Source organism: Somniosus microcephalus, chromosome 19, assembly GCF_052327205.1.
Source record: "Somniosus microcephalus isolate GS21.2 chromosome 19, FLI_Smic_1.0, whole genome shotgun sequence".
Classification (NCBI taxonomy): Eukaryota; Metazoa; Chordata; class Chondrichthyes; order Squaliformes; family Somniosidae; genus Somniosus; species Somniosus microcephalus.
The window spans coordinates 28,580,775-28,593,620 of NC_141005.1; the positions used below are offsets into that span (position 1 = coordinate 28,580,775).

Genomic DNA, 12,846 nt, shown 5'->3' on the forward strand with positions numbered 1-12,846 from the left:
ACAGCACGGCTGGTGCGCAGCCAGTGAAAGCAGCTTCTGTTTCAAACCCGAGGCAGTAGTTCAGCTGCGGATTATCCCGATCCCTGAACCATCCACTGTTCACCTCACTGTCAAGGAGAACTTCATCGATCTCCAGAAGTACGTGGCCCACTTTGGTTTCACAATTCCCCCTCTCCCAGAACATTTAACCGAACTGCTGAAAGCAGTTACTGTCTCTCAGAAGCACTTCTTTACTTTAGAGCAGAAAACCACCGACATAGGGGCAAAAATCCAAGACATAGTGGTTCCACCATGGTGGGACCTTTTTGATAATATAGAGATCCCATCATGGGTCAGACTGGCTTCCCACGTCTTAGTGGTGTGCCAGGTAGGGATCGTTCTGTACCTGGTCTGTGTCCAGTGTAGGAGGAAGGGACACGACAGGAAGTTCCCTAGTCAGCGGAATTGGCGGGGCCACTATGTCAGCATAAACGGGGACTCGCCCGTGTAGCTAAATGTTTTTATTCCATCTGTTTTTGGTGTATTATAACAAAGATTGTGTTGCGTCGGGTTATGACTCTAAGGTGAGTCTGTACATAGCATAAATGTTTCTCCGGTAGGGGATATCTACTCAACTCCGTTTTCAGGATGAGGAAAGTGCGTGTGCGAGGTACACTCCATAGTCAGGTAAACTACAGGGAAGGTCAGTTGGGGGGGGGGGGAACGGATTTATGCTCACCCTAAAATATTCATGATACAAAAGACGATTTGAGATGTCCATTGTATCACAGGGGGGACTGTAGGATTTGCAAAAATCCAGGAAAATACAGTCTACATTGTAAAACCCCTGAAATGGCCACATTTTATGAACACAAGATGGAGTTGGCAGATCACGACTCATTTCAGAAGGACATACCACTGCAGTATCTTACAGAAACCTGAGTCACCACCGATTAGAAGATTCCAGAACTGACTGCAATTGATATGGTAAAATGGTTACAGTAGTAACGAAGTCAAAACAAAAGTATTTACACCTCAAGGTGTGTTAATTGCTAGCAAAAGGCAAACCATCTCTGAAATCGCAGAGCACAGACAAAACCTATTATCTGTACCAAACTCAGAGGGACACAGGACAGATCCCATTAGTTTCATTTACAAGACATTAAATTAAAGTACCCGCTTTTGTCAAAGCAGCCTGCCCATTACTTTAACAAAAGAAAACCCCTGATTTGGCGCCAAGATAAGAGCAAGAAAACAGTATAACTGTTGGGGGAAAAGAGACAAAAACACGGTTTCACACAGACACGAGGTCAAAGGCAGAGCGAGTGGAGAGGTTCGATTACGGTTCGAGGAGCACGGAGGGCCTACAAGTTCGAGCAGGAGCAGGTTCAGGAGCCGGTCCCATAAGGAAGATTGGAGATCCCGGACGATACAGGAGCACCAAGGTCAAGGACAGTTTTTTTTAAACCCTGGTGAGCATAGAGGCCCAACTCCACCTAGCTGATCTAGTTGAGGTATACTTTAGACGGGAGGGTTTTTAATATTAAGGGCTTTGTAATTCGGGAGTGTTATTCATCCTTCGTTGTGCCGTGCGCTTTCTCCACCCCCGTTTTATTATATCGCTGATCTAGAATTGATGTATTATGATAGTCAAAGTAACTCTTGTGTGTTAAATTTTAGTTCCCATTGAGAGGCGTGTTCATGTTTTTTGTCTGCATTGTTTCTTCATTCTCTATGTTTTATTCTCCTTAAAAATAAAGATAACTTTGATTTAAAACTTACCTTGTCTCACCTGATCCATTTGTCTTCCGAGTCACAAGTTGGGCCAACACATCAAGGTGGTCTGGCAATAAGCCCAGTGTCTAGAACCGGTGAGGGGGGAGCGCTTCGGAACCGCTCACGAGCAGTGTGAAATCAAAAACCGATCTCGCACACCACAAGCTCGTTAAAACGACCCCTTACACATGGAGAAGCAACAATGTTTTTGTGGTGTATGTGCCTTTAAGAGCCCCTGTGTACTGTAATGCCGGTAGTGGCCACTCGGGCTATATAAGCCTGTATAGTGTCTTGTATCTTTTAGTTCACCTCCAGACCTTGTTCAGTAAACACCTGTTAAACCAACTCCTGCATTCCGTGTCTCATTAACATACGGATACAACAGTGGCGACGAATTGGAAACGGACTTACCTGCAATTCGGCAGCACCTCAAGGAGATCGATTCCTAATCTTTCCTGGGCGGCGGGCTGGGGCTCGATCGGCTTGCTCTGCAGCGGGGCCGAGCAGCGAAGGCGGAGGCAAACAGAGACGGAGGGTGGAGCACTCGGGAGACGGCCGGCGCTGCAAAGCAGGTCAGCGTTCGGACCAAGCAGAGGGAGGGAAAAGTCCCAGAGAGTCCGGCGGGAACGAGTCTCCAACGATTAAAAATATCTGTATAAATAAAAACCGCGGAGAACATCGTTGTCAGCAGCAGCGGCGGGAAAGCGCGGGAGGCGCCATTTTTTCTCGGCAGGGAAGAAAGGAAAGCGCGGGAGGTGCCATTTTTTTTTCAGGATGCCTAAGACTGGCAATATTACTGCTTTCGATAGTGATATAGAGGATTGGACCACATATGTGGAAAGAGTGGAGGTATATTGCACAGCGAATGAAATAGAGGATGATAAAAAGGCATCGGTACTTCTAAATCTAATGGGCGCAAGGACATACGGGCTGGTACGAAACTTAATCACTCCAGCCAAACCGATGGACAAGAATTTTAAGCAGATTGTTGATACCCTACAGGAGCACTTAAACTGACTTCGTCAGTACAAAGAAGGTTCACTCGGTTAATCCCGGGGATGAGGGGGTGGTCATATGAGGAGAGGTTGAGTAGATTGGGACTCTACTCATTGGAGTTCAGAAGAATGAGAGGCGATCTTATTGAAACATATAAGATTGTGAAGGGGCTTGATCGGGTGGATGCGGTGAGGATGTTCCCAATGATGGGTGAAACTAGAACTAGGGGGCATAATCTTAAAATAAGGGGCTGCTCATTCAAAACTGAGATGAGGAGAAACTTCTTCACTCAGAGGGTGGTAGGTTTGTGGAATTTGCTGCCCCAGAAAGCTGTGGAAGCTACATCATTAAATAAATTTAAAACAGAAATAGATAGTTTCCTAGAAGTAAAGGGAATAAAGGGTTACGGGGAGCGGGCAGGAAATTGGACATGAGTCTGGGTTCGGAATGGTCATGGCCCTGTGGGTAGTGGAGCGGGCCCAGGGGCCGTGTAGCCTTGTTCTGCTCCTACTGTGTTCTAATTCTGTTAGATTTCAGGAGATGGTTTTATTCCTGTTCCTGGCTGGGGTGGAGATCGCCTTTACAGAAGGTAAGTACTGTAGAAAATATAGGGACAGAGTGATCTCCTGGAAGAATTTCGATCGCCGAGATGGGTCGGAGAGGAATTTCCCAGATTTTTTTCTCCCAAATTGGCCATTGGGTCTTTATCTGGTTTTTCGCCTCTCCCGGGAGATCACATGGGTTCGGGTGGATGCAGAGTGATAGAAGATTTGAGGTTAGGATCAGATCAGCCATGATCTTATTGAATGGTGGAGCAGGCTCGAGGGGCCGATTGGCCTACTCCTGCTCCTATTTCTTATGTTCTTAAACCCAACACCGCTGCTGATAGCGGAACGATTCAAATTCTTCAGGAGGAATCAGCACAAGAATGAAAGTAACGCTGATTACCTCACCAAATTAAGGAAGCTGTCAAAGCACTGCCAATTCGGGGCAGGACTGGCAGATTCTCTTCGAGACAAATTCGTCTGCAGTCTCCTAAGTGAAGGAACACAGAAAAGGCTACTTTCTGAGCAAGATTTAACACTGGACAAGGCTTTCAGTGTGGCTGTATCATACGAAGCAGCAGCAAGAGGAGCTGCAGAGATACAGCAAAAGCCACAGGACTTTGGCACCCATGACACAGGGTTTCGAGAGATGTTATCGCTGCGGCAGATCCACCCATGACCAGAGGGACTGCTGGTTCAAGGACAAAGCATGCAGGCAATGTGGAAAGATGGGACACATTGCACGTGTATGCCGATCTGGAAACAAAAAATCCACTGACAGAAAAAAAATCAATAAGGAAAAGTACAGAAAGGTACAAATGATGACGGACAGTAGCTCCGAAGACCAGAAGAGCGATAGCGACTCCGGAAACAAGAGACTAAGCTGTCTCAAATTACATAATGTAATTGCCAAAGAAGATTACCAGACCATTTGGGTTACCCTCACGATAGCGGGTCCCCAGTTAAAATGGAGCTAGATACAGGATCAGCTCTGACCGTCATAAGTCGACGGGATCACGAGCGGCTATTTCCGCATATACCTTTAAAAGACACATCCATTATCTTGAAAACATATACGGGGCAGAAAGTATACCCCAGAGGGAAAATAAGGGTGCCTGTTGTATACAACGGCAAGGAAATACAGAAGTTGTATTTATACGTTCTGCAAGATGGTGGTCCACCGCTGTTGGGACGTGAATGGATCAGGAAGATACGTTTAGACTGGCACTCCATTCAGGCACTGACGGTGACCAGTAAGAAAAAAAATGATGATGACATCATACCTGAACGATTAAAAGACATCTTGGCCAACGCCAAAGAAGTGTTTCAACAGGAATTAGGAACCTTGAAAGGCGTCACCGCCTCAATAAAAGTGGAAGATGCGGCAATTCCCAAGTTTTTTAAGGGAAGGCCGGTGCCATACGCAATTCGTCCAGCAGTCGAGGCAGAGCTGGTGAATTTGGAAAAGGCAGGCGTGTTATCCAAGATAGATTGGAGCGAGTGGGCAACACCCATCGTCCCCGTCATGAAGAAAACGTTGAATAATGATAAATCTGAAGAACAGAGAAAAATTCGCATCTGTGGGGACTTAAAGGTGACTGTAAACCCGGTCCTTCACACGGTACAGAAGATATTTTTGCCTCACTATCCGGAGGGAAACGTTTCACCAAAATTGACTTGGCACAGGCATATCTACAGATGGAGGTTGAGGAGGCCTCTAAAAAGTATCTCACGATAAACACACACAAAGGCCTGTAACAGTACAATCGACTGGTTTTCGGAGTAGCATCAGCTCCAGCTATCTGGCAAAGAGCTATGGAGCAAGTCCTGCAAGGGATTCCGGGGACTCAATGCTACCTAGACGACATCCTTGTAACAGGAGAAAACGACAACGAGCACCTTGCCAATTTAGAGCAGGTGCTCACTAGGCTGAGAGAACGGGGCCTACGAGCAAATCGCCCCAAGTGCGAATTTTTCCAGAAACAAATATCATATTGTGGCCATATAATTAACGAAGAAGGGTTGCATAAGTCACCTGAAAAAATTGAAGCGGTCATAAAAGCCCCAGCACCTGAAAATGTCTCACAATTAAGGTCGTTCCTGGGATTGATAAATTACTATCATAAATTTTTACCGAACTTGTCAACTGTTCTGCACCCTCTTAACGAACTGCTACAAACGGGAGTAATTTGGAAATGGAGTGAAGACTGTAAACGTGCCTTCCATAAATGCAAAGGCTTGATCACGTCCAAGGAAGTTTTGGCTCATTACAACCCATCACCGCCAATCAGACTGGCGTGCGATGCATCCCCTTACGGCGTAGGAGCGGTATTATCGCATAGAGTCCCTGATGGCTTGGAGCGGCCGATAGCTTTTGCGTCACGCTCATTGAACTCAGCTGAGCGTAACTATGCCCAGATCGACAGGGAAGCACTCAGCCTGGTATGGGGAGTGAAGAAATTCAACCATTACCTACACGGACAAAAATTTACCTTGTTGACTGACCATCAACCCCTCGTCTCCATATTCAACCCTAAAAAGGGCGTTCCCATTATGACAGCGCAAAGGCTACAGAGGTGGTCCCTTTTCCTAGGGGCACACCAATATGACATAGAATACAAAGGATCAAAACAGCATGGAAATGCTGACGGGTTATCGCGCCTACCGTTGCCAACGGTAGAAGAGGCACCTACAGTGGACCCAGTGGAGATGTTCCACTCAACCATAGTGGAATGTCTACCAGTAACAAATTCTACCATTGAAAAGGAAACGAGAAATGACCCGACTCTCTCACGAGTCTACGATTTAACGGTGAAGGGATGGCCAGCACATGGCGAACCACTGTTGCCAGCATTCTCGCAAACAAAGAAGAGAACAGCTGTCAGTGTGCCGAGGAACCTTGATGTGTGGATCCAGAGTGGTGATTCCACCCAAACTCCAGGATAAAGTGCTAAAGGAGCTTCACGAGGGGCATCTGGGTGGAGTGAAAATGAAGAACCTAGCCAGAGCGTTTGTGTGGTGGCCAGGTATCGATGGGGACATCGAAGAAATGACCAAGGGCTGTCTAGGATGCCAGAAGGTCCAAAACGCCCCACCACAAGCCCCTCTACATCCATGGGAGTGGCCCTCATCTCCATGGCAAAGGGTACACATCGACTTTGCTGGTCCATTTATGGACTCAATGTTCTTAATCGCGGTTGATGCACACTCCAAGTGGCCGGAGGTAATAAAGGTGTCCGCCACCACGGAAAAAAAATCACAGTATTAAGGACCATATTTGCCAGGAATGGGCTGCCTGAACAGATCTGTTCTGATAATGGACCGCAATTTGTGTCCGAAGAATTCAGGAAGTTCTTAAAAAACAATGGGGTTAAGCACTGCACGTCTGCCCCATACCATCCCGCCACCAATGGATTGGCTGAAAGGTTTGTCCAGACCTTCAAGAAGGCCATAAAGGCCATGGGTAATGAAGACATAAAACTTCAGCATAAGGTAGATAACTTCTTGTTTGCATACAGGAATGCAACACATGTGGTTACAAACCAAACTCCCGCCATGATGTTTTTCAATAGAAGACTAAGATGCCGGCTGGATTTGATCAAGCCAAACATCAGAAGGGGTGTAGAGAACCGGCAATTTCAAGGCATGGTGGCATAGTGGTTAGCACTGTTGCCTCACAGCGCCAGGGACCCGGGTTCAAATCCGGCCTCGGGTGACTGTCTGTGTGGAGTTTGCACATTCTCCCCGTGTTTGCGTGGGTTTTCTCCGGGTGCTCCGGTTTCCTCCCACAGTCCAAAGATGTGCGGGTTAGGCTGATTGGCTATAATAGATTTAAATAAATAAATTAAAATAAATAAATTAAAAAATTGGCCCTTAATGTTAGGGGGGATTAAATACGTGGGGTTACGGGGATAGGGCTTGGGTGGGATGGCTGTCGGTGTAGGGACCGGGTGCTAGGGTTTGGATGATCAGCCATGATCTCGTTGAATGGCGGAGCAGGCTCGAAGGGCCGAATGGCTTACTCCTGTTCCTATCTTCTATGTTTCTATGTAAAGGCCAACTAGAACCTTCCAGATAGGTCAACAAGTTTTGGCCCGGGACTACCGTACCGAGAAATGGCAGCCTGGAACTATTTGCACACGACTAGGACCGCTGATGTATACCGTGGACATTGGAGAAAGTATAATAAGGCGCCATGCTGACCAGATCATAGAGTCATCCGAAAAGGGACAACCTACACCACAACTCTATACGCCTAATGATGAAGCAGAGATACCCATAGTATCTACCTCCGATCTGGTGATACTGGAACCAGATGAACCCGACACTGGCATTCAAGCCGAATCGACCTTGCCAAAAGAACCTACTACACCACCGAGGCGTTATCCGGACCGAGTCAGGAAGCCTCCAGAGAGACTGACTTATAATTGATTAACTGCAGCAAATGTGTAGATTATTGTTCTTGTAAACATGTTAATTAATGATTACTTAAAATGTTATGTACTGGTTGTCTAGAAGGGGAGGAATTGTGGTGTATGTGCCTTTAAGAGCCCCTGTGTACTGTAATGCCGGTAGTGGCCACTTGGGCTATATAAGCCTGTATAGTGTCTTGTATCTTTTAGTTCACCTCCAGACCTTGTCCAGTAAACACCTGTTAAACCAACTCCTGCATTCCGTGTCTCATTAACACACGGATACAACAGTTTTGCCACAATGGTGGGGATGAGATCAAAACCTCACCTTATGTAATACCACACTCACAAACAGTTTTGACAAGTTTAACCGTTTCTGAAACAGTGGGTCATGTGGCTTGACATCACTCACTGATCTCTTTTTCTTCCGTGTACTCAGTGTATCGGCATCTGACTACACTTACCTGTAGAGTCTCTAGCAGCAGGAACAACAGGGCCAGCTGATAGCGAGATGATACAGAACTAGAAAAGTTTCCGATTCCATAACACACCGAGTCGAGTATGGTTGCACAATGGTCTACATCGTCCTTTTCGTACTCAAGGGACTCAGGAGCTCCACCACCCAGAAAGGGACCCGATGGAGATGCCAGCGGAGCTGTACGGTATTTATTCATAGCTCTTCGAATTGTTTCTGAAACGAATAGCCACAATGACCATCCAGGGAAAGCAGCTTGAAATGCTCAAGAATCTCAAATAGTTAATCTTCCAACTCACCAAGGCAATCAGTCCAGAATTCTGAACTCCGCAGCTCCTCTCTGTAACAAAGATCAACAGTCAGTTTCCAGTCAAAGGAAGCTGTGGTTAATTTGTAGGTGTTAGATCTACAGGGGCAAAGCCAGTGAAGAGTAGTTCCAACCTCATCCCCTGTATCTACTATATTAACGGAAGAGTTAAAAATAAACTTATTTTGAAAAGAATGGGAAATTCTTTGAGAATGAGCTAAATGGAACATTTAGTCTCTTCCACAAATTACTAATTCTGATGCTTAATGCTGGGAATGTGATTCAGTTGAAGTATTCAAAAATGTAACAGCAGAAATCCAATGCAACACAGAATGGAGGGATGTGGGCTGGGCAGGAGGGAGAAGGATACAGGCTAATCAGATCACTTTGGTGAACTTAAACAGCAGGATGAACTGGACATCTGAAAAATCTCTTGTCCCTGTATCTTATGATCTCATCAGGTCACAATGTAAACCAAAATGTTTCTTCCTCCCTTCACCACCAAAAAAGTTATTGTTACGGAATAGTAAAAATGGATCGACTGACTCACAGATTGTACTGGCCATAAAAAGTGAGCTGTAAATGTCAAGACTTGTTCTGTTCTATATCCAGTGCCTTATGGAGCAGAATGTTGACTGCGTGCGTAACCCAGATTGGCTTATTTCCATTTTCAAAGACTTCTTTGGTGGGGTGGCTATGTTAATAAAGGAAGGAATCACTGTAATACAGAGAAATTATATTGGGTCAAAAGATCAGGATAATGAAACAGTTTGGGTGGAGGTAGGAATAATAAGGGGAAAAAAACACTAGTGGGCGTAGTCTATAGGCCTCCGAACAGTTGCAACTCTGTTGGACGGAGTATCAATCAGGAAATAGTTGAGGCTTGTAATAAGAGAACATCTATAATTATGGGGGATTTTAACTATCATATTAATTGGACAAATCAAATTGGGCAGGGCTGCCTTGAGGATGAGTTCATTGAGTGTATTAGGGATGGGTTTCTTGAGCAGTATGTAACTGAACCGACCAGGGGGCAAGCAACCTTAGATCTGGTCCTGTGTAACGAGACAGGATTAATTTAAAATGTCTTAGTAAAGGATCCCCTTGGAATGAGTGACCATAACATGGTTGAATTCCATATTCAATTAGAGGGTGAGAAGGTTGGATCTCAAACAAGCGTGCTAAGCGGAATTGAGTAGAGTGGATTGGGAAAATAGATTAAAGGGTAAGACAATACATGATCAGTGGTGTACATTTAAGGAGTTATTTTACAACTTCCAAAAAAATATATTCCACTGAGAAGAAAAGGGTGTAAAAGAAAAGACAGCCATCCGTGGCTAAGTAAAGAAATTAAGGATAGTATTCGACTAAAAACAAGGGCATATAAGGTAGTCAAATCTAGTGGGAGGAAAGAGGATTGGGAAAACTTTAAAAGACAGCAAAAAGTAACAAAAAGATTGATTAAGAAAGGGAAGATAGATTATGAAAGTAAATTAGCAAAAAATATAAAAACAGATAGTAAGAGTTTTTATAGTTATATAAAAGGAAAAAGGGTGGCTAAAGTAAATGTTGGTCCCTTAGAGGATGAGACCAGGAAATTAATGGTGGGAAATATGGAGATGGCAAAAACACTGAATGAATATTTTGTATCAGTCTTTACAGTAGAGGACACTAAGAATATCCCAACACTGGACAAACAGGGGGCTAAAGGGGGGGAGGAGCTAAACATGATCAAAATCACTAAGGAAGTGGTACTCGGTAAAATAATGGGACTCAAGGCGGATAAATCACCTGGACCTGATGGCTTACATCCTAGGGTCTTGAGGGAAGTGGCGGTCGGGATTGTGGATGCATTGGTAATAATTTTTCAAAACTCCCTGGACTCAGCAAAGGTCCCGGCAGACTGGAAAACTGCTAATGTAACACCCTTATTTAAAAAGGGCAGTAGACAGAAGGCTGGAAACTATAGACCGGTTAGCCTAACATCTGTGGTAGGTAAAATTTTGGAGTCCATTATTGAGGAGACAGTAACAGGACATTTGGATAATATAATTTAATAGGACAAAGTCAGCATGGTTTTATGAAAGGGAAGTCATGTTTGACAAATTTGCTGGAGTTCTTTGAGGAAGTAACATATAGGGTGGATAAAGGGGAACCAGTGGACGTAGTGTATTTAGACTTCCAAAAGGCATTTGACAAGGTGCCACACAAAAGATTATTGCTTAAGATAAAAAATCACGGGATTGGGGGTAATATTCTGGCATGGATAGAGGATTGGTTATCTATCAGAAGGCAGAGAGTTGGGATAAATGGTTAATTCTCAGACTGGCAATCAGTAACTAGTGGTGTTCCGCAGGGGTCAGTGTTGGGTCCCCAACTCTTTCCAATCTATATTAACGATTTGGAGGAGGGGACCGAGTGTAACATATCAAAGTTTGCAGATGATACTAAGATGGGAGGGAAAGTAGTGAGTGAGGAGGACATAAAAAACCTGCAAGGGGACATAGACAGGCTAAGTGGGCAGAGATTTGGCAGATGGAATACAATACTGGAAAGTGTGAGGTTAGGCACTTTGGCAGGAAAAATTGTAGAGCAAGTTATTATCTTAATGGCAAGAAACTGGAAAGTACTGAAGTACAAAGGGATCTGGGGGTCCTGGTGCACAAAACTCAAAAGGTTAGTATGCAGGTGCAGCAAGTGATTAAGAAGGCCAATGGAATGTTGACTTTCATTGCTAGGGGGATAGAATATAAAAATAGGGAGTTATTGCTTCAGTTGTACAAGGTATTGGTGAGACCGCACCTGGAATACTGCATACAGTTTTGGTGTCCATACTTAAGAAAAGACATACTTGCTCTCGAGTCAGTACAAAGAAGGTTCACTCGGTTAATCCCGGGGATGAGGGGATGGACATATGAGGAGAGGTTGAGTAGATTGGGACTCTACTCATTGGAGTTCAGAAGAATGAGAGGCGATCTTATTGAAACATATAAGATTGTGAAGGGGTTGGATCGGGTGGATGCGGGGAGGATGTTCCCGATGATGGGTGAAACTAGAACTAGGGGGGCATAGTCTTAGAATAAGGGGCTGCTCTTTCAAAACTGAGATGAGGAGGAACTACTTCACTCAGAGGGTGGTAGGTCCATGGAATATGCTGCCCCATTACATAAATTTAAAACAGAAATAGACAGTTTCCTATAAGTAAAGGGAACTAAGGGTTACGGGGAGCGGGCAGGAATTTGGACATGAGTCTAGGTTCGGATCGGACATGGCCCTGTGGGTAGCGGAGCAGGCCCAGGGGCCGTGTAGCCTGATCCTGCTCCTATTTCGTGTGTCTAATTCTGTTAGATTCAGGAGATGGTTCTGTGATAGTAGATTGGCGGTTAGGATCAGATCAGCTATGATCTTATTGAATGGCAGAGCAGGCTCGAGGGGCTGATTGGCCTACTCCTGCTCCTATTTCTTATGTTCTTAAAGTTGAAGTTTTATGAATTTTGCTCTTTGCTGCTCTATCACTGAGCATTAATGCACAGTATCACTAGATATATGTTTGTGCCCACAATGCTCACATATTGCTGAGCTCCTAATGTTTTCTCTGTTGTGGTGCTAATGAGAGGCTGGGTGCTTCCCTCGGAGGGGAAAAATCACCCAGAGCTACACCCGGGTATCCTCCAGCCACTCCATCACAGCATCGGTAGAGGCGAGTTCCAAGCCTTCTGGTGGTGCCTAGCATGGGGAGAAACATTAGTACTGACAAAAATGCATGTCAACTTACACTGCTTCCTTTATTTTCTGTTGGATTCTCTCCCCTTCAGCCACACTCAGAAACTCTACCTCATGTGGAAAGCCTCTTCTGTCTCTGACATTTTCTCTCCTTTTCTTCACCCCCTTCTTCTTGCTGACTGTTTTCCATTCCCCCTCTGCTGGGCAGGCAGACATCTCTCTCCGTGACCACTAATTCAGATTAAGTAAAACAGGCAAAACTGCCTGTGTTACATCTATTGAGGGAGTTGGTCAGATGTCCTGAGCTCTGGATCACTGTCAGGGTCTAGGGCAGGAGTTTTAGAATTTATGGGTTCACACAGTTTGCATGTTGTTAAGGGCAAAACTTTTCATCTGCAGAATAAAACTGGAAATACAGAGCAGATCCTCTGTGAGGAGAAGGCGGGTTAACTTTAAATCTGCCGCCAAATGAACCGCTTTTCCTGCGTCTCCTTCCCTCAGGCCTCGAGGCTGGCTCCCTGTTTATCTGATGTCTGGTTTTCTCTGTCGGTCTCTCGGATTCTTCGCTGCAAGTGTGACCTCTGAGGGCCCGGGTCGCGGTGCCACCCGTTCACCTGTCCGCCCCAAACCCTC

At 45.2% G+C, this 12,846-nt stretch overlaps 1 protein-coding gene across 1 annotated transcript in view; it reads right to left on the reverse strand.

Annotated features, from left to right (window-relative positions):
- The window catches only part of srrd (SRR1 domain containing), a 27,411-nt gene extending 14,613 nt beyond the window's left edge, over positions 1–12,798 (reverse strand). The window contains exons 1-3 of the mRNA XM_085961471.1: positions 12,266–12,798; positions 8,483–8,523; positions 8,173–8,399 (exon numbers count right to left, since the gene is read on the reverse strand). Of these exons, the coding sequence (XP_085817597.1) occupies positions 8,173–8,399; positions 8,483–8,523; positions 12,266–12,429 (432 nt within the window). The 5' untranslated portion in view covers positions 12,430–12,798. The remainder of the gene's footprint in view (positions 1–8,172; positions 8,400–8,482; positions 8,524–12,265) is intronic.
- Between the last annotated feature and the right edge of the window lie 48 nt (positions 12,799–12,846).